Below are 25,563 nucleotides of genomic sequence, written 5' to 3'. Positions count from 1 at the left end.
CTCTGGAGTCCTACCAGCCAATAAAGTCCGATAGGCCTCCTTCTTCAGCTTGACGGCATCCCTCACCTCCGGAGTCCACCACCGGCCGCCTTGCAGCCGCAGCTCCGGTCAGCCGCTCTAACAATGGAGGCCCGGAACATGGCCCAATCGGACTCAATGTCCCCCCCCCCCCCGAGACATGATCGAAGCTCTCCCGGATGTGGGAGTTGAAGCTCCTTCTGACAGGGGGTTCTGCCAGCCGTTCCCAGCAGACCCTCACATTACGTTTGGGCCTGCCAGGCCTGACCGGCGGCCTCCCCCACCATCGTAGCCAACTCACCACCAGGTGGTGATCAGTTGACAGCTCCGCCCCTCTCCTCACCCGAGTGTCCAAGACATTCGGCCCCAAGTCCGACGACACGACTACAAAGTCAATCATCGAACTGAGACCTCGGGTGTCCTGGTGCCAGGTGCACATATGGACACCCTTATGCTTGAACATGGTGTTCGTTATGGACAAGCCGTGTCTAGCACAGAAGTCCAATAAAAAAACACCACTCGGGTTCAGATCGGGGGGGCCGTTCCTCCCAATCACGTCCCTCCGGTGCATAGTTGAACAAGGAGGTCATTCCACCACTGTGGACTATGAAGGGAGAAGCACCCCATGGTAAGAGGGCAAGGACCCTTTTTTCTCTGCGTCATGAGATTGGGGGAGTCAGATAGCTGAGCGGTTAGGGAATCGGGCTACCAATCAGAAGGTTGCCAGTCCGATTTCGGCCGTGTCAAATGACGTTGCAAGGCACTTCACCCTACTTGCCTCGGGGGAATGTCCCTGTACTTACTGTAAGTCGCTCTGGATAAGAGCGTCTGCTAAATGACTAAATGTAAATGTGAGACGACCTGATGTTGTACAGAGGTGCCTTTATCAATGCAGTCCTGGGGATATGCAGGGCTCATCCTGCTGGCGGCAGTTACGGCATTGACTTTGGGGAACATGACCTGCGTAGCACTTTGCCTCTTAGATGCGATGAGAATGGGTCTCAAAGCACTTATTGATCTCAATGATGAAAAATATTGGACACTTTGGAATCTCGTTTAACATCCCTACAGTAAGTACAGATTTCTTGTACGGACTCTGCCATGAAAACTTTGAGGAGAAGTGTTTCCATCAAAAAGAAAAAACAAGCACACCATACTTCAAAAATAGCAGTGGTGAATGGCCAACACTCTGATATTCGGTACTGCATGTGCCATGGAGACCAATTGGAGAGCTTACTTTGAGACAATGTAGGCTGAGGAGCATTCCAGTACAACAACTTTCACATCACTATACAACAGAGAAAATAACAAAAATTGAGAGTTCTGGACCTGTGGTATTTTTGGTGCCCTTTAAGGATGTGCCCCTTTTGTAATATTTTGATATACTGTAAGTAATAATAGATTTATCTTTAGAGACTGTTGTTCAACGCCTTTTCAAGATACACCAAAACTCCAATCCTTGAACATGAAATCAGAGATTCTGCTTAGTCATGCAGCATTTTTGTACTTAAATCAGTACGTGTTATGTTGGATTTCCAGCACACAAAGTGATGGAGGAGCAGGTGGAAAGACTTGAGAACAGATTCCCTCCTATTCAGTTGTGCCTGCATGTACCTTCAGGTAGTCCATCAAGTCCATCTGTACCTGAAGAACAACACATCTAAAATTGAAGGATAAGCCTGAGTAAACACAAAGAGTTGACAGTTTGCACGTTTCTGTGCTGGTTCATATGATATTGTTCCTGAACTGTAAAACCATTGTATGATTTGACAAGACAATTTCAGTGTGAATGAGTCTAAATGGAGGAATGTAACTTTCTGATTGTATTAAAAGTAAATGCAAGGTCTTTTTAATTGGCCACTTAAATAGGCAGAGGTAGATCCTTTATTCATCTCTAGCTCTTAAAATCCATAAAAGGTGACTCGCATTTTTGTGAGAAATATTAAAATAAACCAACCATTTTTGCTTCATTTGCTGTGTGATGAAAGTCATACTCCAAAGTCACACACAGAACCTGTGAAATATGTTGTGCACAGTTTTCCCTAGTCTTTCCCAAAGTGTATCATTGTTTCTTTATAATTTCATGAATGTCCTGGATTTTTTTACATCTATGTTAAAGCGAACCTAAACCCAAAATTAAAAATATGCTATTGTTTTTTGCACAAAAGTATTAGATGATGAAAGGCAAAATAGGTAATAAAAATGATAAGTTATGACTATTAGCATAGGTCGTAATTTATTCCAACATGGTGCGTGCGAGCAGAATTGATAATAACTCCGAAACAGTAGGTGGCAGCAGTGATTATTTTGCTGGTGAAATGACTACAATGCATTCGCTAATGCGCTCCTCTGCAACGTTGGCGCCAGAAGATCTGTGGCGCCAGCTAAACAGAAAGAGTCAGAGGAAGACATCAGCGCAGTTCAGACGCAAGCAAGCTAGCAGCCCGGAGCTATCATTAGTGAAGAGCTCACACATAGTTTTTCATCATCCCAAAAATCCGAAGACAAAGAGGTGGGTGCAGTGGTGTAGATAAACTACCGATTGATTCAGTAGATTTGGTGTTTCTTTTAACAGGTACAGTATGGCCGTAGATCATATAAGGTAGTCATTTTGCAAAAGTTAGTCTGGCTACTTCCAGTTAACTTATTTTTTTATTAAATCTTTCGCATGAAGTTGGTATGTAATATTGAGAATGTATTTTTTTTTTGGTGCTGAAAAGTTAATGAAAAATATTCTCCTAACATTACTTACTGTATGTACTTTTCAGGAATGGCAGATTTCTCGAACAGCTACTAGCGTGTAGTAGCCGATTTAGCTTGCTAGTTAGCTTGATACAACGGCTAGGTAGCGCGCTAAAGTGGCTTGCTAGCTATGCTAGTGCCGTTGCTGCAAGCAGCTTGCAAGGCCATCAGAATGCGGGCTGAAAATAAGATCTTGGAATGCTATCCATTTTGGTTTCTATTGTGTTCTTTGATGAGAAGCAGTCATAGAAACGGCGAGTCGGCAATAGTAGTTTATTGTTTTGTGCGTTTTATTAAGTCTAAATCATGGTGATTTACTTTGTCATGCACTGTCGATTATATAATAGGGGGGTCGCCTTTCCCGGGTTTTTTTTAGCGAGGCGAACACTCCTCGCCCGGTCCACGTTAGCCATCTTTGTTTCAGTCGACTTTATCGGATTATCACAAAAATTGCGAATGCGTACCATCTCCACACTGGTGAATGTTTAGGGATAACATTGTTATGACGTTAAATATGTGGATATTATTGGTGCTTTATTTGAATTTGTAATGTTGCGTTTTGAAGCTAGTCAGCTAGTTCCAAATTGCGATTTGAAGGGCGGAAGCTAACATCAGCTAACATCATAGCAGCCATCTTATGCTTGTTGGCTAGCTGAAAAGTGGTGGTGTGGCACAAGATGGCTTGTGAATGCTGCGCACTAGCTGTGATGGGAATTTCCGCGTTCGTGATTATGTCCAAAACCAGGATGAATCCACGTTGATTCGATGCTTGTTTCTTTTGCAAATTATACTTTTCGTTCTATAATCAGCTCGTCAAACAGCTGGTTGTATGCAGTGGAGCTAGTATAGCCAACTTTAGCTGGTCAATTCAGGCAACATTAGCGGCTAGAAGTAGCTATCAATGCAGTTCATCGTTAACTTGTTTTCCCATAACCTAGCCAGCTAACTAGCGGGCTAATGTAATGCTCGCCATTTGTAGCCAACACGGAGATGGTGGCTGTATAGCGAGCTAACCCAAAGGACTTGTTATTAAAACTCGGTAAAGCAACTGAAAATACAAAACGTTGCATTTTCTAGCATGGATTCTTAAGTAAAAAACAAACAAAAAAACAATAGCAGCGCAGTTAGGCAGTCACCGTTTGTAATGTCACGACATGTTCTATTCGGCTTAACGTTACAATAAGCGTCAGATGCATGTCTTAAGCCGGACTTGAATGCTAGCTAAACTACCATTTAGCGTGCTATATAGCTGGCTAGTTAGCGAATTGTTTGCTAACTTGCTAACGAATCATCTTACAAATGTTTATTATCTGACCTAATTTGTATATTAAGAACATTTTGTGCATTTGTTTGAGGCGACCGCGCGCCTTTTGTCTTTTCAGTGCGCACTGAATGGCAACATGCATTGGCGATCTATACACTGATACAGGTCTAATGCAGGTTTCCCCATCCTCTGGCTAGTTAGCCGTAATTTACAGTTAGCTGATGGTCTGGCTAACGTTAGTTAGCCACCTTGCTAACAACAACAGGTGTCAAGTGAGATTTCATAGGTTAATAAGTAGTTAGTAGGATAACTAGAACTTTGAGGTGTTATTTCGTTCTGTCAAAATAATCAACCATGCATAAACCCCAACCTGTCATGTTGTGTTCCTCCACAGAAAACTTTGATTGCAGACCAAGACTCCATCACTGCACAGCTAACATCCTGAGGAGAGCTTTCCCCAAGTTCCCAAAAAGTAATCATCCGGCTGTAAAACGGAGGTCGTGGGGCTGGAGTGTGTTCTCATGGCTGAGTCAGAGACTGAATGTGACACTCCCGGCCTTGACACGCTGGGGTCGGAGTGTGTCATAGCCCATAGCCAGGTCGACCTTCACTATGCAGCAGAAACAGAGATTATGACTGAGGAGAAGCGTGGTTTGGAGCTGGAGATCCACGGCTCTGACCTAGCCAAAATCCAGGGCCTGGGTTCAGAGCTAGGGGCTGTGGCCTGTGTGGATGCCATTGTTGCAGAGACGGATCATGACTACACCAAGGTGGAACATGCAGATATGCAGTGTTATACGGGGGCAGATATCAAAAGTGGGCCTAATGAGGTTCTGTTGGGCGAGGTGCTACTTAAAACTGAGTCTGAGCATGTGGTGAAGGTGGAGTCTGACCATGGTGGTGAGCTCACAGTGGAGTCTGAGAATGGCGTCGTCATCCACGAGGCCCACGGCCTGCAGTGCAACGAGTGCGGGGAGATCTTTGGCAGCATGGCTGATCTCCACCAGCACTTTGAGATCCACAAGGACCTCAACCCTTACATATGTGTGCATTGTGGTGAGAGTTTTGCTGTGGAGGCTAGTCTTAAGCAGCACATGAAGATACACATGAAAGAGAAGGCTTATGTCCCCACTGGTGTGGAGATGGTTGGAAAAGGTGTTGTTGACGCCTTCAACCTCAAGTCCCATCAAATGATCCATTCCACAGAGAAGCCCCACAGATGCTCTGAGTGTGGTAAGAGTTTTGCAGCAGCCATCACTCTCAGAGAACACATGAAGATGCACTCAGAGGACAAGCCCTACAAGTGCACCCAGTGCAGGAAGAGCTTTGTCCGCAGAAGACACCTGAAGAAGCACCAGGAACTCCACGCTAGGGAGAAGCCGTACACCTGCGCTCAGTGTGGTAAAGGCTTTACCACAGCTTCCAACCTGAAGCAGCATCAGAAGACCCATGCGGGCGACAAACCCCACAGGTGCACTCAGTGTGGGAAGTGCTTTGCGGCTGCAGCCACCCTCAGAGAGCACCAGAGGATCCACTCCGGAGACAAGCCCTACAAATGCAACCAGTGTAGGAAGAGCTTTGTCCGCAAGCGCCACCTGAAGAAGCACCAGCAGGTCCACATCGGAGGAAAGCCCTACACCTGTGCCCAGTGTGACAAGGGGTTCAACCATTCCTCCTCGCTGTCTCGACACCACAAGACCCACCAGGATTCTAGGATGTACTCATCTCCTCCCTCTGGGAAGGCAGCTTTTTACGGCACCACCCTGAAACAAAGGATCCAGCAAGGCCAGGGTGATAAACCATACACTTGCAACCACTGCGACAAGGGCTTCAATCATTCCTCCTCCTTGTCCCGCCACCAAAGAGTCCACTCTGAGGGGAAGAGTTACACGTGCGCGCACTGTGGGAAGAGGTTCAATCACTCGTCCTCTCTGTCCAGACACCAGAGAGTCCACGTGGAGGAGAAGCAGCAGGCGCAACATCAGCAGCAGCAACAGCAGTACAGCGCCATCCCCTCAGGAAAGGGATTTCCCCACACCACCATCCTTAAACAGCGCATACTGAGCAGTGAAAAGCCCTACAGATGCTCCCAGTGCGGAAAAGGCTTCAATCATTCGTCCTCCCTTTCCAGGCACCATAGGATTCACATAGATCAGTGAGCTGAGTCACTCCCCCACCCCCCTTCTCCATTCCCACATACAGATCCCCCACAACCACCCATGATCAATGAATCTGCAAGTTTGTCTGTATAGAGCAGTCAAAACAAATGGACAACGACAAAAAGTCTTGAGGTCAACAAAGTTCTGTCTGAAACCGAAGGACTTCACTTCCTAGCTCACAGCTTTTGCAAATGGTTGGTTGAAAAGTTCCTGGGACAGCCGATTAGTTGATTTGAATAAATTGTGTGATGATAGACACTGAATGAGACTGTATTCTCATTTGTGATTGTGCTTAACTTGCTCCAGAGCCTCTGATCGCTTTTAAAATGTGATTTGATAATCTAGATGATGAAAATACTCCCAGAAAATGCTTTCCTCTCCCTGTGCCTGCTTTCTTTGATATAAGGATTCAGTTCAAGTGTGTCATTGGCACAAGGGGGAATTGTGTAATTAAACAAAAACGAAGGCAGAGTTTGTAGATAACCTAACCCTGCTTTAGTTTTGAGGTCAAGCCCTCACTAGCCTACTGATGCAAATAGTGGTCCGGCAAAATCAAACTGCCTTGATCAAACAAATTAGCCATTTACCCATTGTAATGTTTTCACCCCATTTCACCTTCTGTATCTTATATGAAGCAGACAAAGAAATCCTATGTAAATAATTGTTGATTTTCTTTTTTATATGTATAGGTAGTGTGCCGTTTTGTTCCAGATGACATTTTTGATAGTGAAATCCACTTAGTCTCCCTCCTTTTCCTTAAAGTTCTTTAAATTTTGTGTTGGCTACCAGGAAATGCAAGCGCTCCTTGATTTTGGCTATTATCTAGAACGCTCTATCAGGTTAAATTAATGGTGTGTGTTGGTATTTCAGAGTTCAGTACTGTACTACCGAACAGACTGCAGCGAGAGCAATACTCCTAGTGCTAAAGTGGGATGCAATTACAAATGAGAAGCAGGAAATGCATAGAAAATAAAACCATTTGGTAGCATTATTTCAAGTCAACTTGCGTCCAGATTATTTCCTATTCATTTCCCTATACTCAAGCACCAAATGTATATTACTGAGATGTGACGACACAAATGTTAAAGAATTATTTCTTGCTATGACTTTGGAGAGAAATTTAATTAGCAATGTATAGATAGAGGTCATTCTTAATATCACACTGCAGAGCTGTCAAAATTGACATTGTAATAGAATATTATGTATACCTATCAATAAATGACAGGATTATAGCTTGATTTAATAGGAATGCCCTCCTTTGAACTCCACAACACGGCGCTCTATTTACTGTTCCATGTACGTCTTTTACAAACTGATGTATTTTTTTTTTTAGATATGGTTTGGGTCATTTGAAAGGGAACGAGGGATACTGTTTTTATGGGAGTGAACATTATTTTGAGCAATATTTACTTTTTTTGACAGCAATTGTGCTTTAAAAACCGTAGCATAGGCTTTTTTCCTTGTGTTAGATAGGTGCCTTATTGCATGCTGATGTAGAAATGTATGCCGAGCTGTTATCAGAAAAAAGTCAAAGGTTTTGGCAACTTCTCCTTTGTGTTTTGTATCCATACTAACTTACCCCACATTTTAATTTTGAATTATTGATACTTATTCCTACTTTTGCTTTTATGTATATTACCATGTGTTTACACTGTTGCTATCATTATTGTCTTTTAATTTGTCCCTGTCTTATTTGATTGGCCTCACTGTAGATTTCTTAGAGGTTGAATTAAGAAAAAAAGGATGTAACAATGTAATTAATCCATGTAGGCTTCTATGTAAAGGCTCTACTCTGTACCATTTCTCCCAGATCTGAATGGCACACATATGGATAAATAAAGATTGTTCACTGTCAGCCTCTTCTCTCCTGTCTGGATGTTATAATTTAGTTTTATAAACTATTGTGAGATAAACACCATTTGTTGAAAATATAATTATTTGACTGGAGTTACGTTGCAAAGTGCAGCCATGTTCTTGTTTCCCATGTCCTCTAGGGGGCATGCATGCTTTACCATCTCACAATGTCATCTGAATGTGTTGCAAAGTATTTCTTTGTCCACATGGAGAAACTTTTTTTCTTTTCATGTATTTACCCATTTTATGGGTAAATACTTTTATTTTTACTTTTATACTATTATTTTTTTTATATCTGCCTTCTCTGAATAGTTGAATGGTCTGACTCCGAACACACAACCCACTACATCTATTTCAAACTATTTAGAGAAGACAAATCTATGGTGATATTTTAGTTTTAGCACAAACTAAACCTGAAATTTTGAATTTGAAGTGGAATATTGTATGTAATATTTCACAGACAAATATAATCTAATGGTTAAAATTACATTTTACTTATTGCCTTTAACTTATTTAAATTTCCATATTCAGTTTCAACTCAGGCACTCACCCGAACACTCAAATTTTGCACCCAAGTCTCTCAAATTTAGAATTAACAGCAGTATTAAATTCAAATAACTCCATACAAACTAAGTCAATTATCACTAAAAGAGACACATGTTGTGTAAATAATGCAGGATTCAAAGTAATCAGCATATGTCAGCTAGATATTTGGCACACCTCAAACTGCTCACAATTCAGTACACCTAGGCTTCCCCAGAAAAGTCATGGAACTGTCCCGAAACACCCAAGGCTGATAAGCTCTGCCTGCAGATCCTGGTTTGAATCAGTCATGTTAGAAATGAGTGAAACATGTTATGCTTATTATATGGAACTTGTAGAGTTTGTAAAGTAATATATCAATGCAGTGATACTTTGAGGTACATAAACCTTTATTAGTGCCTAATGGCTACAATGGAAAAGACAAGAAAAGGAAGGATACCAAATTTGTCATTGTCATTTCAAGCTTTGTGGAACAAAAACATTTATAGCTTTAATCACTGTACAAAACGTATGTAGTAAAACCAGCTACTAGTAAACCATGCATAAAACAAGAACCATCAACCTAATGTTAAACAGATGCAGCTCAGGGGTTTTATATTTGCATTTTGTATTTACAGAAACAGAGATATACATCTGTACACTATTGAAGTGAGCACCATAGAGCTACAACCCTGCACTTTTGAGCTACATGACCCAGGTGTCACACATATGACAGGAGCCAGCTACAGAGCTGCATTAGAAGGCTCTCACACAGCGCTTCACCAGGGCCCCAATGGGCTCTCACACAGAGCTCCACCAGGGGCCCAATGGGCTCTTACTCAGAGGCTCACTGGACTCATACGTTCATGACAGGAGTGAGCTGAAGCAGGGAACTCTGTGGTCTCATGGCAGTGCTCTTGGAATGCAGTTTCTCCAAGTTCTGTAGAAACCCCCTCCTTTTCAGCCCCTCCAGGATCACAGTGTTGTTAGATGAGAGGCTGACTCGAGTCCTAAAGGGAAAAACCCCAACAGAGCAAGGTTTAAATAGGTAGCTTCATTAATGTTAACTGAAATAACGGATAAGACATTCACAGAAACACTCCATCCAAGGAAAAGAACAGCTGGTGCCAACAGAAGAGGGAAACAGAACTGTCTTTCTTTAAAACAAGAAGGCAAAGATACCTCAGTAATTACATAATAATCACCATAATCATTCTCTTCTGTCTAAATACCAGCTAGTGTCTTTGGAAAAAGGAAGCTGTTTGTTCAGCTTTACTTCCAGTTAAAGTGAAAAGAAGAGAGAAGCCATAGCACACACTTTGGAGGTAAGGTCAACGAGAGCAATCTATGGGGTCAACTAAACCCAGTTGGTGCTTATTTTCACTGTGGCTCAGTCTGAATTCCTCCAGGGTGCAATCTTTATCTGCAGCCCAGTGGGTTAAGCCCACAGCTGGAGACTGGAAAGGCGTGAGCACTAATAAACACTGGCTCAGAGCCAAGTGTCTGCACTACTAGGACCTCCCAGAGGAGATTTTCACCCGATGTTTTCACTTGAACTGACAGTCTGAAACCTGAACCAAGGTAGAACCACTCACCGCGGGGAGTCAATCCCGCTGTCGCCCGTGATGCTCTGGCTCTCTCCTCCCACCTCCGTCTCCCCCATCTCTCCTCCCTGTGCTCCGCCCACCGTGCTCAGACTTGCACCGGGGCTCTGAGGAATTCCTCGCTCACGCAGGGTATCAAAACTCTCTTCCTGCTCCTCGGCCTCACAACCCCAGTGAACGGACTCCCCGTCGCCCTCATCAGCTGATTTGTGCAGGGTCTCTGCGTCTGAGTCCACTTCACTGGTCTGGCAGTAGTCAAAGATGCTGCTGTCTGCAGCCTCGGTATGATCCAGGTGATCCGAGCTGAGGCTGGCATCGTGCATTCTCTCCCCCAGTAGGGGCGCTGCTTGTCTGGGGCTCGGATTACTTTTGGCATCTGGAGATTGGGTTTTCTGGTGGTGGTGGATAGGCCCCCCACTCCAGCTGTTCTCCTCTGGTCTGACAGAGGTTCGAGGGGTGTTCTGCTGGGTGGATGAGTGGCTGTCCTCTGGAGAAGTGCTGTCCCAGTTTCTTCGTAGGGAGTGGGGGTGGTTGTAGGGGGAGTAGGAGTCAAGGTGGTGGCGGGAGTGTTGATAGTGACCGGGGAGCTCTTGGGGTTGTGGATCGGGATCATTGTCTTGGTAGACAGACTGCGGGTCGACTATCCCTGTCTTAAAGACCTCTCTGCTGTTCATCCCTCCCTCCTCACTCAAATAGAGGGAGCTACAGGCATCCTCTTCCTCCTCCTCCCCTCTCTGGTATGGTCTGTGGTGGTCGCCATCCCTCTGTCCCATGAAGACATGACTTTCTGCTATTTGTTTCTCTTCCAGACTTGGGCTTTTAGGACATCTGTTGTTGTTATATGCCCCCTGCTGGTTACCCGCTGTAGTGCGGGGCTTCTGATACGATGACAGCCTGTGGTTGGCATCTTCCTGTAAGTCTGCATGTCTTTGAGACAGTCTGTGCTGGACAGAGGGCTTAGCCCAGGCTGGGTCGTAGGGGTGGGTGGAGACTAGATCATAGAGAGGGGCTGGGAGGATGGGATTAGTATCTTTATTTGGCTGGGGAGTGTTGGGGTGGTCATCCCCTTTAGCTTGGCTGATTGGATGCCTTTGATTGTTCCCACCTCTACACTCTCCTTCCTGCAGGATTTTGTGCTTTCCCTCCCCCCTCTCCCAGCTCTCCCTGCTCTCTCTGCCCCTGCTCTTGCCCTCCCTCTGGTGCTTGACCTTGTCCTCTATCCTCAGCGTGCTGCTCTGGGGGTAGGCTGAGCCGTAGTCTGCTGGAAGCTCTCTGCCGGGCTTGGGGCTGGTGCGGAGGAGGGGGTCTGTGGTGAAACCGTGGTCGGGAAGACACTCATAAGACCTGTCCTCGGACGTGTGGGACTTCCCAGGGTGCTCTGCTTCGGCGGCGGTCATTCTTGCTCTGTGAGGGTCCCAGGATTTGGAGCGGTGTCCTGCTCGCTCTCTCCTCCCTGCTCCTGTCTTCCCCTCCTTGGGCTCTCTTCTTTTCTGGTCTCTATTGCAGGGGTTGTGGGTGGTAATGGTAGTAGCTGAGTCCAACCCTGGTGCACTCTGAAAGGGGTTGTCTATGCGTTTCTTATAGAGGCATTTCCCCTCCCCAGGGTCCTCGAGGTGGTCTGGTTCATCGACAGGGACCTCCGGTCTGAGATGAGAAGGAATCGGGTCTTCTGTCCCTGGGTCTTCATCCACACACTGAGGCGCCTTCCTCTTCCCCTTGTCTCTCTCTCTGTCTCTCTCCCTCTGCTTCTCCCTGGAGGAGTGGGCTCTCCTCTTGCTGCGACAGGCCTTGGGGGCAGACCTCCTCCCTGCTCCTAACCCCGTTCTGGAGGAGTGGTGGTGCTTGGCCTTGGAGGAATTCAGGATCTCAGTAGACATGCCCTTGTCTACCCCTTTATCTCCCCTGTCCACCCCCTTGTCGGCTGGCCGCTCCCTGTCAGCTGTGCACCTCTCCCCCCTCTCCTCCAGCTTCTTCATCAGGACTGTGTGGCGTGTCAGGTTGTCCACGGTGAGCTCAGGGTTGATACGCCGAATGATGGCATGCTCTAGGTCCCTCGGCAGGTTGTTCAGGTCATCCTCGTCCCTCACCGGCCATTCCTCCGGTGGGAACTGGCCCGAGAACGAGGCATACTCCTTCTTTGGTTTGTCTTTTTTCCCTCCATTCCTCCTGAAGAGGCTGAGGCCAAACTTGCGGCCAGGCTTGTCTTTGTAGTCCTTGTCCTTGCGGCTGGCAGTGGCGGTGGTGCCCGTGGTCTTACTGACCTCACTGGCCTGGTAGTCCGCTGCTGTGGAGGTGGACTGGTTCTGGACGGACGGTTTGTGGTCGGAGGGTCGCGTCCACTTCAGGCTCTTGCCGGTGCACTCGCTGATGGAGATGGAGACCGAATGTTGGTCGGGGACGGAGGGAGGGGTGGCAGTGGCTGCGGGTGTGGCCACGCTGGAAGAGGGCTGCTGTGGAGCAAAGCAGCTGCAGGACTTGCAGTGAGCCACCAGGGGGGGCTGTGCGTTGGCGTCCATGCAAGCCTCGTTGCTGAGGAGGTATGTGATGGGCGGGGGAGACGGCATCTCGTTGTCTCCAGAGCCGGAGGTCCACCAGCTCTTCTCTCTGACCAGGCTGTTGGTGATAAAGTAGGTCTGGGGTGTGACAATGAAGTAGCCTTCTCCTGTGTGGTAGATCTTGCGCTCCTTAATTAAAGTCCCCAAAGCATTGTACAGGATGTCCTGGGTTGGGATTGTCATTCCTAAATAGGATAAAGAAAGAAGAGGTGATGAGGAGAAGGATGAATCCGGCGCAATACAAGGAATGTATGTCCTATAGAATATATTTTTAAGAATGTTAAGAAAATAGCGCTTTATTGATTCATGATTGGGGGGGGGGGGGGGGGGGCTGCAGAAGCAACATTGTCCAGAGAGTTACGTGAACATACAAAATAATTAAATAAATACCTGGGTGAGCCTTGCTCATGTGGTTGATGAGAGCTTCCTGGTTGACAGTGACATGGGAGGAGTTCATGTCTGAGATGACAGAGCACAGCACCTCGGCTAGGGGGATGAACTGGGACTGGGGGACAGGCAGCATCTGCACTGGTGACAGGTCACCTGCAACACAGACGAATCAAGTTAGACACATCCACCTTCACATCTGTATGTGCAAGCACCTGGGTAAGAGCAGACACTCCCACGCATATTCATTTGCCAGAATACATTTTCAGGTTAAGTTTACAGTCAACTTCCACCTCAGAAATCATAACACTGGGGTGGTCCTTTGAGGTATGTGAAACAGCCCCAACCTCCATCTCAATACGTATATTTGTATAGCGGTAGTATAGTCAGACCACAGAATTCCATTACTCCACTGAACAGCAGCTGAAAAGTTGCCTGCTGGGTTATCACATTTCACACTTACACATTGTTTCTTTGAATCGCCATTGAACTAATGTGACTGGCACCATATGATGTATAAAATCAGTAAGAGAGGAAGTGAGAGCGATATACAGTCAGAAAGAGAGGTCTATAGATAAATACTGCTGTGTCCTTGTAAGAACAGTGTCCTTCTACACCCTGAAAATATTCACCCACACGCACATCAGAACCCAGCCGACCAAAAGACTGACTGCTGTCCAATTACACATTTACAAAGTCTAGAGGCCACCTCACAGACACACCAGTTGGCTTTGAAGTACTAAATCAAGCTCCATTCAAAACACCAGCAGGCATTTGAACGTGTTTTCTCTGTACAACCAATGATTAGAAACTGTGACAGATTTCCCTCACATAACACAGTTAATGAAACACATCAGATTAAGTGATTTTATTCCTTCAGGCAAACAGTTTTTTATGGGGTAGTTTACTACTGGAAAAGGCATTGGCCCTTGAACTGGCGCTAGATGTAGCTGGGGTCAAAGCCATGGTACAGTTCTGCTTCAACATGAACCTGCCAGTCTGGGACTTGTCAATGCAAAAGCAAGGCAACATGGTAAGACTGACACAGTTACAATCCACAGATAATGTCCTCACGTCGCTTACAGAAATGGTGTTTGCAGCGATTTGTACCGTGTTGTACTCTGGTAGGGACATTACGCCTCAAACAAGCGTGGGTAAAGTAAAAAAAAAAATATATATATACTTATGTTGTGTTATATTGTTATATTGATAAAGACGCACTTGTTCCGGGAGTACAACGGTACTTAAGAACGATTTGTTGGATCAGATGTTAGTTTATTTCCTCCAGGAACACAATTACACTTATTGAGGGACTCGCTGCACTTGTTGGTTAGTTGTAACTGATTTAACTGCTTGTACTCGCTGTGAATTATATTATTGTTCCTTGCTTTCCTCCAGGTATACTCTAGCACTTTCGAGGATCATGTTGTTTAATTGAAATTTGTTTAACATGCTCTTCTGGATCCACCCATTGGTACTTATTTGCTTTTCACAATGTATGCATACATTGTGAAAAGCAAATAAGTTAGCCAAAACTTGACCGCAATGTTTTGGGGGCTATCGCTTTGTTTATGAGCATTGACCTATGCAGTTTTTGTAAAGCTCTCTCTTGTAAGTCGCTTTGGATAAAAGTGTCTTCTAAATGACTAAATGTAAATATTAAGGAGGCCAGCTTTTGCTCTGTGAGCAGCTGAATGATTACCAAGGAACCAGGGTGAGACAAGCTGCCCTCTGAGAAAGCTGAACTGTGACCGATAACAGACGCAGACATAGGCCAATGACCATGACCTCCTTTAAGACCAAGGAAAACAGGTTTTCGTTAATCAGCGACTCAGTGCTAAATGAAGGAGCTGTGCTGGTAATCGGGGGATGAAAGTAAACATTAATTGTTGGTGAAGTGTATCAGACTAAAATTAGGCTCATCACTTATACTGTTTTTGTGATATTTTTACATTTTAGCAGACGCTCTTATCCAGAGCGACTTACAGTAAGTACAGGGACATTCCCCCGAGGTAAGTAGGGTGAAGTGCCTTGCCCAAGGACACAACATCATTTGTCACGGCCAAGAATCAAACCAGCAACCTTCTGATTAACAGCCCGATTCCCTAACCGCCGAGCCATCTGACTCCCTTTGTGCGTGTATGTGTACATGTATGTGTATGTGTACATGTGGGTGTAACAGCAAGTCCCAAATGTATATGTCTGCCCTCTGCGGCAGCTCTCTGATTAGGGATATTATTCCATTCCTTAGACATATGTGCGTACGGTCTGTGAGTGTTGACATGTCAAGCGGGAAAGAGGATATGACACGACACTATTTAAATGTAAAGTTTGACTGCCTAAATCAAACACATAACACCCATCGTCAGCAAGCGGCAGCTGTGGCTCAGCAGGCTAGCACCTTGAATGCCAGCTCCATCGCCGTGTGTGTGTGTGTGTGTTTGTGTGTGAATAGGCGAATGAGAGGCAACTGTAAAGCGCTTTGGGTGTACCGTGATGGTCCATTAAATGAGCTTTATAAATGCAGTCCATTTACCATTTACTATAGTTAAAGATGAAAAGTTAGGCTATTCAAAGGCCCCAGATAGGGGCTCTGTTCTTTGACATGGGGAGGAATCGGGGACCAGATGTGCCCAAACCTACCCGAGGCTGCCTTAAAAGCTGATGTCTCAATAACAGCCTCACTGAGTCTTGCTCTCTCTATTGTGTGCACGTCCAATAGGAACACCTGCAAGGCTGTCCCCATGGCAACAGCTCCTGTCTGGGGTTAACAAGATCATTGGAAGACATGGTCAGTGGGTTGACGTGAAAAAAGATTATTTACACAATATTTTTACAAAGGAGTTAGTGCACTGATTATAGAGGATAAACAAGAGCAATGTTGCCCTTCATTAGAGAACAGGGTAGGAAAACACTACCCATGTTGTTTAGATGGTAACCCATGTGGTGTGTCCATTACCAGGGCGCTGTATTAGGCTTATTGTCCTGGTTCTGAGAAGGATATCCTGCTAGTTTTTTCATGAGGGGTGAAAAGAAGGGGATACAGAGCCTGACACCCATATTCATTAACATATATTTACATTTATACTACAATGGCTGGCAAAACCTTCCACCATCAGACAGAGCAGACAGGCAAAAAGACGATGGACACCAAGAGATCTGAGAGATAGGTTTTTAATGATTTAAGTAGTTTTTTACTGAACAGAGTGGGGAAAATACTTGTTACAGTAATCCTGCAAGGGGATTAGCTCTCTAACATTATAAGGTGTGACTGTCTCTCTTGTGAAACTGTTTTCTCTGGGGGAGGGGTGGGGGGGTGGTAACGTAACTCTGTGCTCATGTAATATAAGACCAGGCCACGGACATTAAACCCATTGTCACACACAACATGAATACCCCTCTGGACACCATGGCAACGCAAACCTGTGCCACAAGGAGGGAAGCGACACAAAAGTGAGAAGTGCCCAGGAGAGAGTAGCCAGAGGACCCCACTGTAATAACAGAAGAGTTGGATTTTTGGTAAGGTGAAAAGTCCCATCAACATGAATGAACAGCTTTCTACATTCATTTACTGTATTCACTTATTTACAAAGATCTCTACATCTGTTCAAATACCTTAGACAAATACTTGGTAGAGAGGAAGTTTCGGAGCTACAGATGGACAGACAAATGCTGTCCTATCTCCTCACACTGGTCTGCCTGGCTCCTGACCCTGACTGAGAAATACCACATGTATTCACACTGAGGGGAGCGGGCCCCTGAGGGCCGCATGACTCCCATTAAGAAATAAGATTACATTACTGACTGGCCTCTCTGTCTTTCTGACATATAGGCTGCTACCGCTACTGGCGCTACAACTGCAGTATCTATAAAACTTCTGAGATCTGATCGCAACAATGTCCTTCCAACCACCCACCACCCCCCAACACACACACACACACAAACAAATACACACAAACAAACACACACACACACACACAGACCGTCTCACACAAGAGAGAGAGAGAGAAGTAGAGAGAAATATCAACCTAATATATACTGTGTGTGACACACGCGCATTATGGAGTTTATAGTATGTAGCATACTGTAAACTGCCAAAAGGACTCTGAACTTCCTGAGATAGCATTAAGAACATGTCATCTGTCCAAGTCCAAACCATTTACATTACATTTAGTCATTTAGCAGATGCTCTTATCCAGAGCAACTTACAGTAAGTACAGGGACATACCCCCGAGGCAAGTAGGCTGAAGTGCCTTTCCCAAGGACACAACGTCATTTTGCACGGCCGGGAATCAAACTGGCAACCTTCAGATTACTAGCCCGATTCCCTAACCGCTCAGCCATCTGACTCCCTTTTCAAGATCGAGTTTAAAATTAAACCCATTATTACTAACTCACAAACACATACCACATACATACAAGCACACACACAGACCCAGTTGTCTGTAAAATAGACCTCTCCTTATCTTGCCTCTCTAATCCTTTGTGTTCCAATAAGCAAACAGGTTAATCTGCTACCCATCTCATTAGGGATAGACTGTACTTCTTTGAGCAAACTTGAAGTTGGCTCAAACAAACAAACAATAAAACCTCAGTGACCTTATCACAAACATGCCTGAAAGAACCAGTGGAGTAGACTACAAACTGCCAGATTTTTGAAAGAGAAACAAAGTCACACATTCAAATGCGCTGTTGGGAACAGGAAAGATTTCAGCACTGATTAATGTTACCACACCCGCCTAGCACTCAGTTCCCTTTGTCCTAGTGTCGTAGCTGGGCTCCTTGCCACACCCTACAGTGTGTGTGTGTGTATATCTGTGTGTGTTCACTTATAGGCCTTTACAAGCTAAGCCTCCCAGTATTCTATGGTGCACACAGATGTGGACTAAGTAGCAGTAAAATAGGCCCATAAAACCCAGTGAAAAGATTCCCTTGACCTTACATAGGCTGCTAGCATAGCAGATGTTTTCATCCAAAGTTTTTCCCTCCCTGCACAGGTTGTGTTGGGTTTTTATCAAAAATTATTTTAGGTGATAAGCGAGAGATTAGTTTGTTCACAATATTTCTACTAAGAGCGGGAAGTAGATTCTATCGATTACCTAGTGCTCCACCTAACAGTGTAGGTGGAGCGTCTGCCATGCAATTCTATAATTGAGTTACATTACACCCAACCAATTACATGTAACAATAGAATGCTTGTTCCCACCACGTAAGACTGTCAAAACAGCACAGGTGAGTGATTCCACCCTAATTATATCCTCCTTACCATGTGATAAAACTGAAACAATCTGCGCAGTCGTGTTTCATGATGACTTTCTAAGACAGGTGATACATGGATAAACCTGCTCATCTCTGACAAAGCCGTTTGGGAGGGCTGTCTCCATGGCCACTCTTAACTGGGCTAATAATCATACAAAATACAGTCATTGAATGTGTCTTTATGGAACGTTTAAGAGTCCTAAACAGATTAGAAGTATGCCAAGTATGAAATGGTGAATAAAAGTTTCTTTATTTTTGTGTGTAAAATATATAAATAGTCTAAATAAATTGCTCTTGGCTATTACGGGAACATTTGAGTTGATGCCTTTCAAATCCGGTGGACTAAACAGAGACAGGCTTTGTTGTGCGTTTCATCCCTATGGCAACACACATTGTGAAGACACATTGCTGTCTGACTTTCATTCAGTAGGGTGTGGGACTCAACACAACCAGGCTTTTAGGTCATGGTTCAAATTCAAAATAGGGATTTCACATTTCAGTCTTGAGGATATTAACACATAAAACCACGTTTGTAGCACTGTTGTTCCTATAAACATAGACGGAAAGAACAGAGGGCAAGACTGATAACAATGTAGGAGAGGAGAACCCTGTATTTTAACATCCCATGGTAATACAGTATAATACCTGGGTGGTGTTAGGTGTGGTACCAAAAAATCTACAAAAACGTGCTATTGCTATTACTCATCTTAGTTTGTTTGGTACGACAGCCAGGACAAGCCTAAATAATGCCTGTGAACAACTGTTTAGGACTGGCAGTGAACTTTAACGTAAGAAACACAAAACGGGCCTGCTGGTCCAGTGTTAGCAGAACCTCCTCAGCAGTGTCTTTGTCTTCAACCATAAAGCATGAGAAAGTTCAGAACACATCACCCCCATCCCTTATATGTCTGGTGTTCTTGTCAGAAAGTAGAAAAATGGACACAGCTCTCAATAGTCTAAAGATTGTTTTTAACTTAGGGCTCAAGTCCCTTAACGTGGCCCCCGTCATCCTCTTCAATGATGGAACGCCTGTCATAAGTTAAGACATAGCCATGTTTGTTTCTATAGGTTTAAGACAAGACTTGGGATACGAGTTAGTCCCAGCCCTACTAAGGTCAGAAATTCTGCTATTCTGCGATTTTACCCTAGCACAAACCAAAAAGTGACCACCAAGCTCAAAAGAATCCAGGTCAGCAGTTTCACAAGCTTCTATTCTCTGCCATGTTTAGAAGTTCCAGGTGTTTCCAGTACGCTCCACCCAAGAAACCTCACCATTGTATGCACTCACAGACCATCCTGAGAGACTAGGCAATGGTTTACAAGACTACCACACCTCCTAATCAAGAGTCATGGTGGTCATTGAGCCCATATGAAGTCCATTTCCTCCACTTTCGACCCACTCTGCGCTATGTAAGAAAAAAACAGCTTTGTTATCCCACAATTTGGAGAAGACCTCCCCTGCCTGTCCGCCATGTGAACCCCAACCTACAAGGCTGACCGATAACTGCCCTGTATCTTAATAACTGTGCTCTGTGATAAGAAAACTCTTATCTTATAATGTAAGCTTCATCATCACAGATCTGCTGTTATAAAACTTAAATAAGAAAAATAATACTTCCCCTCAGGAAGCAAAGTGATACCAGAGTGAGTGTAATATAATTATAATAGGATCATAATATCATACCTGTCCTCCCTATTCCCTGACTCACTTTCAAGCTGAATCCAATAAAGGGGCTCCCATACGGCTGATGGGGTCCATAGGCTAAAGTTAAGTAACGTCCTTGTTTGGTATTGTTGGCAGTGATCCAGCCCTATGGGTGAACTCAATACTCGGGTCAATAAATGGGCTGTGTCTGTGTGATTCTCACCAAGGGGGAGCTTCCGGGCTAAATGGTTAGAGGATGTAGCTAACAAATGATGTGCAGCGTGTGCAACACACACACCCAGATCCAAAGACACACGCACGCACAGACAAGGAAGGAATCTTGTTTGATAATGGTGGGAGCAAGCTCTGTTTCCTATTAAGACCTAATAATACATTATCTGGAATCAGCACATAGCCTTCAGGAAACTGCAGTCAAGGCACCACAAGGAAAACAGACAGACATGCAGCATTGGCCCAAAGCCACATGTACTGGACAGTTCAGTTAATCATCCTCCATGTTGGCCAATGATTGACAGGGGAATGGGGACTGACAAAAGTACCCCACCCAACACAATCATACCAGGGTTTAAATAGTCAGGTAGCATGTGTAGTTGTCCTGCAGATAAACTGCCAAAATGTCCTGTCCATTCATACAGGCTACTGGATAAGTTTGGGAGAAGATATTTGGTTGCTTTGCAAAACCTTCTTGTGTTCTCTGTAGCTTAGATACAATTACAGACCATTTTAATAATGGTATTGGTCCTGTAAGGTCATTAGAAGCATTTGAGCTGGAATAACAGATTGAAATAGTCCTCTTGTAGACCCTTTCAATAATACACACACACAAAAATATCCACACACACAGGACTAGCTTCCTATGAGGAACACCTGGGGATGCAAATTTTATGTGGGTCTCACCAACAACCCCTATTAAGTCCCATGACCCTGAGGGGCCTAGTTAGTTGAAAGGAAAGACACCTTTGACCTTTGATGCTTGATCAGGGCAGGGTGGGCCGTTTAACCCCTGTAAGACCCAGCATGAGGGCGACACGACTAATAAGCTGACATCTGGGAAAGTTACGACCATTAGTTGGAGACCTGAGACCCAGACAAAATCATCTCATGAAAGGAGACACCAAAACACTTTCATCCCAATGACAGGATGAAAAAGGGGTTTACAGGGAGCTTAATGTCAGGAAAGATCCTTGGTTTAAATGGACCATTTCAGAAACGCATCACTACCTTCTTTGGCATCTAAAAAAAGATTCTGCACACTTCACAGTGCACAGCTCAGTAGCGGACTCTGTGATGTAGCATTTACCTACAAGACATTACAGTTTAGTAGTCACACAGCTAGACTACTTATATTTTTGTCTGTAACAAAAAACAATGTTTTGCCATTTGCTAAACTGAACATTCTTACAACATTACTACAGGCAGAAAGACAGTGATTGAGTGAGTGAGTGAGTGAGTGAGAGCGAAAAGAGATCTTCATATATCTATACACTTTGAAGTTCACCACATTTGCCCTGACAGTGATACCACAAACAACAATAGTTGCCATAAATGACAGTACTGAGAAAAACAGGACACTTCATTACATCACAGGGCAACATAAATGTTTCACTCCTTAGATCCATGCATAGTCACACCTCTAGGTCCCTGAGGCAAGCAAGAAACATTGTAGCCGACCCTTCCCACCCTGGACACACTGTTCCACCCACTCCCCTTCGGCAGGAGGCTGCGGTCCATCAGGACCAGAACCTCACGCCATAAGAACAGTTTCTTTCCATCCGCAGCTGGCTTCATCAATAAGGCTAAGGACTTCCACTGTCACTAACACATTTATTTAAAAAGTCGATCTATCACTTTATTTCACATTCCACAAAATCACCAGTCATATCTTATTTTATATCTTATTTTATATTTTACATTGTATAGTATTGTTTAGAATTATTTAGACTATTTAAGATTCGTATATGTTTATCGTATGTACCTTTCTGCCACAGTAAATTCCTTGTTTGTGTGAACTTACATGGCAAATCAGAATCAGAATCAGAATTCGGTTTATTCGCCATGTATGTTATACAAACACGGAATTTACTGTGTTTGCACCTCCCTGCCACAGTAAATTCCATGTTTGTATAACATACATGGTGAATAAACCGAATTCTGATTCTGATTTAAATAAAGCTCATTCTGATTCTGATTCTATTCTGCAACCAGTAACAATGCGAAGCCACTCAATAATGCAAAAGTAGCTGTCATTGTGAACACAGCCTTATATCTAATTATAAAAACAGGAATCTCTTTGTCCGTCTGTCTGTGGCTTGAATGTCTCCAGAACCAGGCACTGTATGAAATCGAGGTATAGTCCTCAGAACCTAAGGATGTGCAGTATTGTGCGAGAAGTTGTTTGGATGACAGGTTGACCTACACTAAGCGATGAAGCTATGAATCTCGGGGTTGACCTCTGTGATATTCTAACTAATATAACTGCAAACACTGGAAACTATTAAAGAATCATTTCTGGAATTGTTTACTGATGCACAAAAGTCAAAAGTTAATTAAAAAGTTACTCAGAGATAGTAACGAGAAAACTGAAAAAGTATGTGTGTGAGAGAAAAACTGAGGGAGAGAGAACTTCACCAGATAACCTCACCGCAAAGTGACTTGAGTATGAGAGGTTAGTGCTTGTACCAGCAGGGTGCATTCCCACCACGATAACAACAGGGTCTGTTTATCCAAATCCTTAGCTCTCCTCATCCCATCCTCAAACCCCAACCTCCTGACCTAGTCACCAGACCCATCACCCCCTCCCAATCCCTCTAACCCTCTCCTTATCCTCTCCTCGCTCAACTCTCTACACCCGGACACATTGAGGAGAATCAACCAGATAGGCCACTTCCTATTCCTTCCCTCTTTCTAGTTCTCTCTGCACAGTTATCAAACCCACTACACACAAACCAAACACCTTAACTGACACTAAAATGTACCCATCAGAATCCCTGACTGTTTTCAAACCTTTAGTCAGAGATGGGACAGAAGGATATTAGCCAGTTCAAATGTGCCTTAAAAGTCATTCATAATACAGGGTAGCTAGCAATGTTGACATTAAGACAATGTCAAGGCCTTGCTACCCGTCTGCAATAAACCTCTCGTCCCTCTCCGCCCATGAATTGTGGGTACACTAATCTTGAGACTGGGCAGTAGAGGAGACTCAGGGCTGGTTGGCAACCAGCGTAGGGGTGATTCACTGTTGACCGACTCACAAAGAGACAGTAGTAAACCATGTGGACATGTGAGCACATTCTATGAGATTGTAAACTGTGTACTTCTGCTTGTTTGGGCTGATAATGCCTGTCGTAATGGCAGGCTTGCTCTCGACCCCATATGTTGCTTGTATGTGAGCAATTGTGCTGAGCTTGTGGTGAAGCTTATAGGGTCTGAAACATACTGTCCGTTTTCACCTCCCCCTCCATATGTCCCTGTGTGGTCCTCCTCTCCTTCACATTCCACTGCTTCACGTTCCTCCTTAATGAAGTGATCCATCGGTAGGGGATGACTGACTGACAGTCAGCAGCTCATTGGAATAAAAACGTTGGTTGTTGTTTGTTGTTTTGGGCAGCAATACTTTCATTGGGTATCACACTTAAGAAATCTTGGGACTGGTGCACTTACTGTATATATAAATTAAAGCTAAAATCCAGGACCAAACTATTGCACTAGCTGTTTTAACCCCCCTTTTGGAGGGTAGCCTACTGGATGCAGTTTTATGGGTGTGACTGTGTTGCTACTGCAGTGTTGTGGTATAATACAGGACATAGGTCACTTTGGCAATGTAAAGGATTTAAAACTTTCATTAACAATAATTCTTCAGGACAAACATGAGCATAACCTGTGCTTCCTATAATTATGGCAATATTTGCAATATTCCTATCATAAAGGTCTAACAGTCACAAGGGATTTTGTCAAGACTTGATAGCGAAAACACCATTTTATGTTTATTTTCCAAAGGCAAAAGTATATAGCACAGACATTATATTTACAGAAAGAGAGACAGAGAGAGACAGAAAGAGAGAGAGAGAGAGAGAGAGAGAGAGAGAGAGAGAGAGAGAGAGAGAGAGAGAGAGAGAGAGAGAGAGAGAGAGAGAGAGAGAGAGAGAGAGAGAGAGAGAGAGAGAGAGAGAGAGAGAGAGAGAACTTGTCATGGCTGAATTGATTCGGAACGTTTAGACACATACCGACTGCTTTGATGACAAATCCTTTGGGTGACCTCAGCGCCCTGCGCATCCATGCCTCTCTCAATACCTCCAAATTGTTCGCGTTCCCCTGGACGAAAAGTACTAGATTTTCCATCCATCCTTGAAAGTAAACTTCGGCAATAGCTTTTACTAGTCTTTTATTCCAAAAACTTCGTACATTTTGTGCCTTGAAATCGGCAAAAATCTCCTGCCCGCTCGCAGTGTTGGCATTGTATACTCCTACACCGGTCCTCGAGCTCTCCTCGTCCTTGCCAAAGACCAGCGCGAGCGAGGCAGTGGAGAGTTGGACAACCCGCTGCTGAGACATTGTTACGCCACAAATGCCGCTTTGTCTGACTCCAAAAGACAAATGGCATGCCACCCCATGGAGAGAAATGTTCTCAATGAATTTCTTAAATGTTTAAGTAAAACGAAACATCTCTAAATGCTTAAATTTGATACACATTCCTACACTATCTCTGTCAGTCAGCGTTGCCTGTAGAGGTAACGACGTCTGTAGTTTCTCCTTGCTTCCAAGGTAACCAGCAGTGACGATGGCGGAGAAGAGGCGGAGGATCACCCAGTTGTGGGAGAGTATGTCTTGTTCTTAGTGGCTGTACAGTGAAACCCTCAACAGCTGTTTTCCTTTGCACATTTCAAATGTTTGCACACAAATAAAAATATGCTACATCACTGACAATTACTCATTAACATTTGGCAGCGTTGCCGTAATTGACATTCAACATCAAAATATTAGGTCTTGTATTTTTAGGTAATGTATTTTTATCATCCTGCAAAACATCTTGAATTGGACTAGTTTGACTAGACTGATTTGTATACAAAAGTCCTTCAGTCACAGCAAAACTAACATGGCTGCTCAGTAAACAGCAGCAGGGGGGAACAGTAAATGATATAAGCTATCATTGTAAAACACATTTTGAGTTTTGTTTAATTGTTTTTAATTATCATTTAAGTTAGAAGTTACATTTGAAGATGCCTAGATTGAAAGTATGCTTTGTTGAGGGATATATCACTCACACAAGACCCACATTTTTACTTGCCAGGCTCTACAGCTTGTGTTACTATCTCCCCACAGAAGAATCCTGTGATATGAGACAAACACCTCTGCTGATAATGCCATAGAAAGGATAATATGTTGTGGCTTTGATAAAAGTTTGAGTGTCAAGCAGGGGGAACGGCAGGCAGATTATAAGAACCATTCCCCCATGTTTTTTAAACATACACCCCATTAGTCTGGGCTTTTACTGAGGTCCTAACAACCGGACAAAGAGGCAGAGACAAACAGACAC

General features: G+C 44.2%; 2 protein-coding genes across 3 annotated transcripts; one reads left to right on the top strand and one right to left on the bottom strand.

Moving 5' to 3' along the window:
- Positions 1 to 2,361: 2,361 nt before the first annotated feature.
- Positions 2,362 to 8,038, top strand: si:ch211-198a12.6 (uncharacterized protein LOC563253 homolog). Of its 2 annotated transcripts, none has more exons than XM_062463335.1 (2): positions 2,362 to 2,530; positions 4,419 to 8,038. In XM_062463335.1, the coding sequence occupies exon 2, from the start codon at positions 4,546 to 4,548 to the stop codon at positions 6,181 to 6,183; it is 1,638 nt and encodes a 545-aa protein (XP_062319319.1). In that variant the 5' UTR covers positions 2,362 to 2,530; positions 4,419 to 4,545; the 3' UTR covers positions 6,184 to 8,038. The 2 variants fall into 2 exon arrangements, with proteins under 2 accessions (XP_062319319.1, XP_062319320.1); XM_062463336.1 differs by having other exon boundaries at positions 2,362 to 2,593.
- A 910-nt stretch (positions 8,039 to 8,948) lies between these two features.
- Positions 8,949 to 24,841, bottom strand: stox1 (storkhead box 1). The gene is made up of 4 exons (XM_062463334.1): positions 24,254 to 24,841; positions 13,109 to 13,261; positions 10,155 to 12,903; positions 8,949 to 9,569 (listed from the first exon to the last, which is right to left on the bottom strand). Exons 1-4 carry the CDS (start codon positions 24,579 to 24,581, stop codon positions 9,416 to 9,418), a joined length of 3,384 nt encoding a protein of 1,127 aa, XP_062319318.1. The 5' UTR covers positions 24,582 to 24,841; the 3' UTR covers positions 8,949 to 9,415.
- Between the last annotated feature and the right edge of the window lie 722 nt (positions 24,842 to 25,563).

Source organism: Osmerus eperlanus, chromosome 6 (assembly GCF_963692335.1).
Source record: "Osmerus eperlanus chromosome 6, fOsmEpe2.1, whole genome shotgun sequence".
NCBI lineage: Eukaryota > Metazoa > Chordata > Actinopteri > Osmeriformes > Osmeridae > Osmerus > Osmerus eperlanus.
Note: the sequence above shows the minus strand (reverse complement) of the source record. Positions and strands in the feature narration are given on the sequence as shown.

Excerpts from the sequence above, each read along its gene's own strand:
- si:ch211-198a12.6 (XM_062463335.1), top strand. The coding sequence starts at position 4,546 with ATGGCTGAGTCAGAGACTGAATGTGACACTCCCGGCCTTGACACGCTG.
- stox1 (XM_062463334.1), bottom strand. The coding sequence starts at position 24,581 with ATGTCTCAGCAGCGGGTTGTCCAACTCTCCACTGCCTCGCTCGCGCTG. Across the intron at positions 13,262-24,253 it reads ATTTGTCATCAAAGCAGTCG|GTGACCTGTCACCAGTGCAG; the intron begins GTATGTGTCTAA and ends TCTGTGTTGCAG. Across the intron at positions 12,904-13,108 it reads CATGAGCAAGGCTCACCCAG|GAATGACAATCCCAACCCAG; the intron begins GTATTTATTTAA and ends TATCCTATTTAG.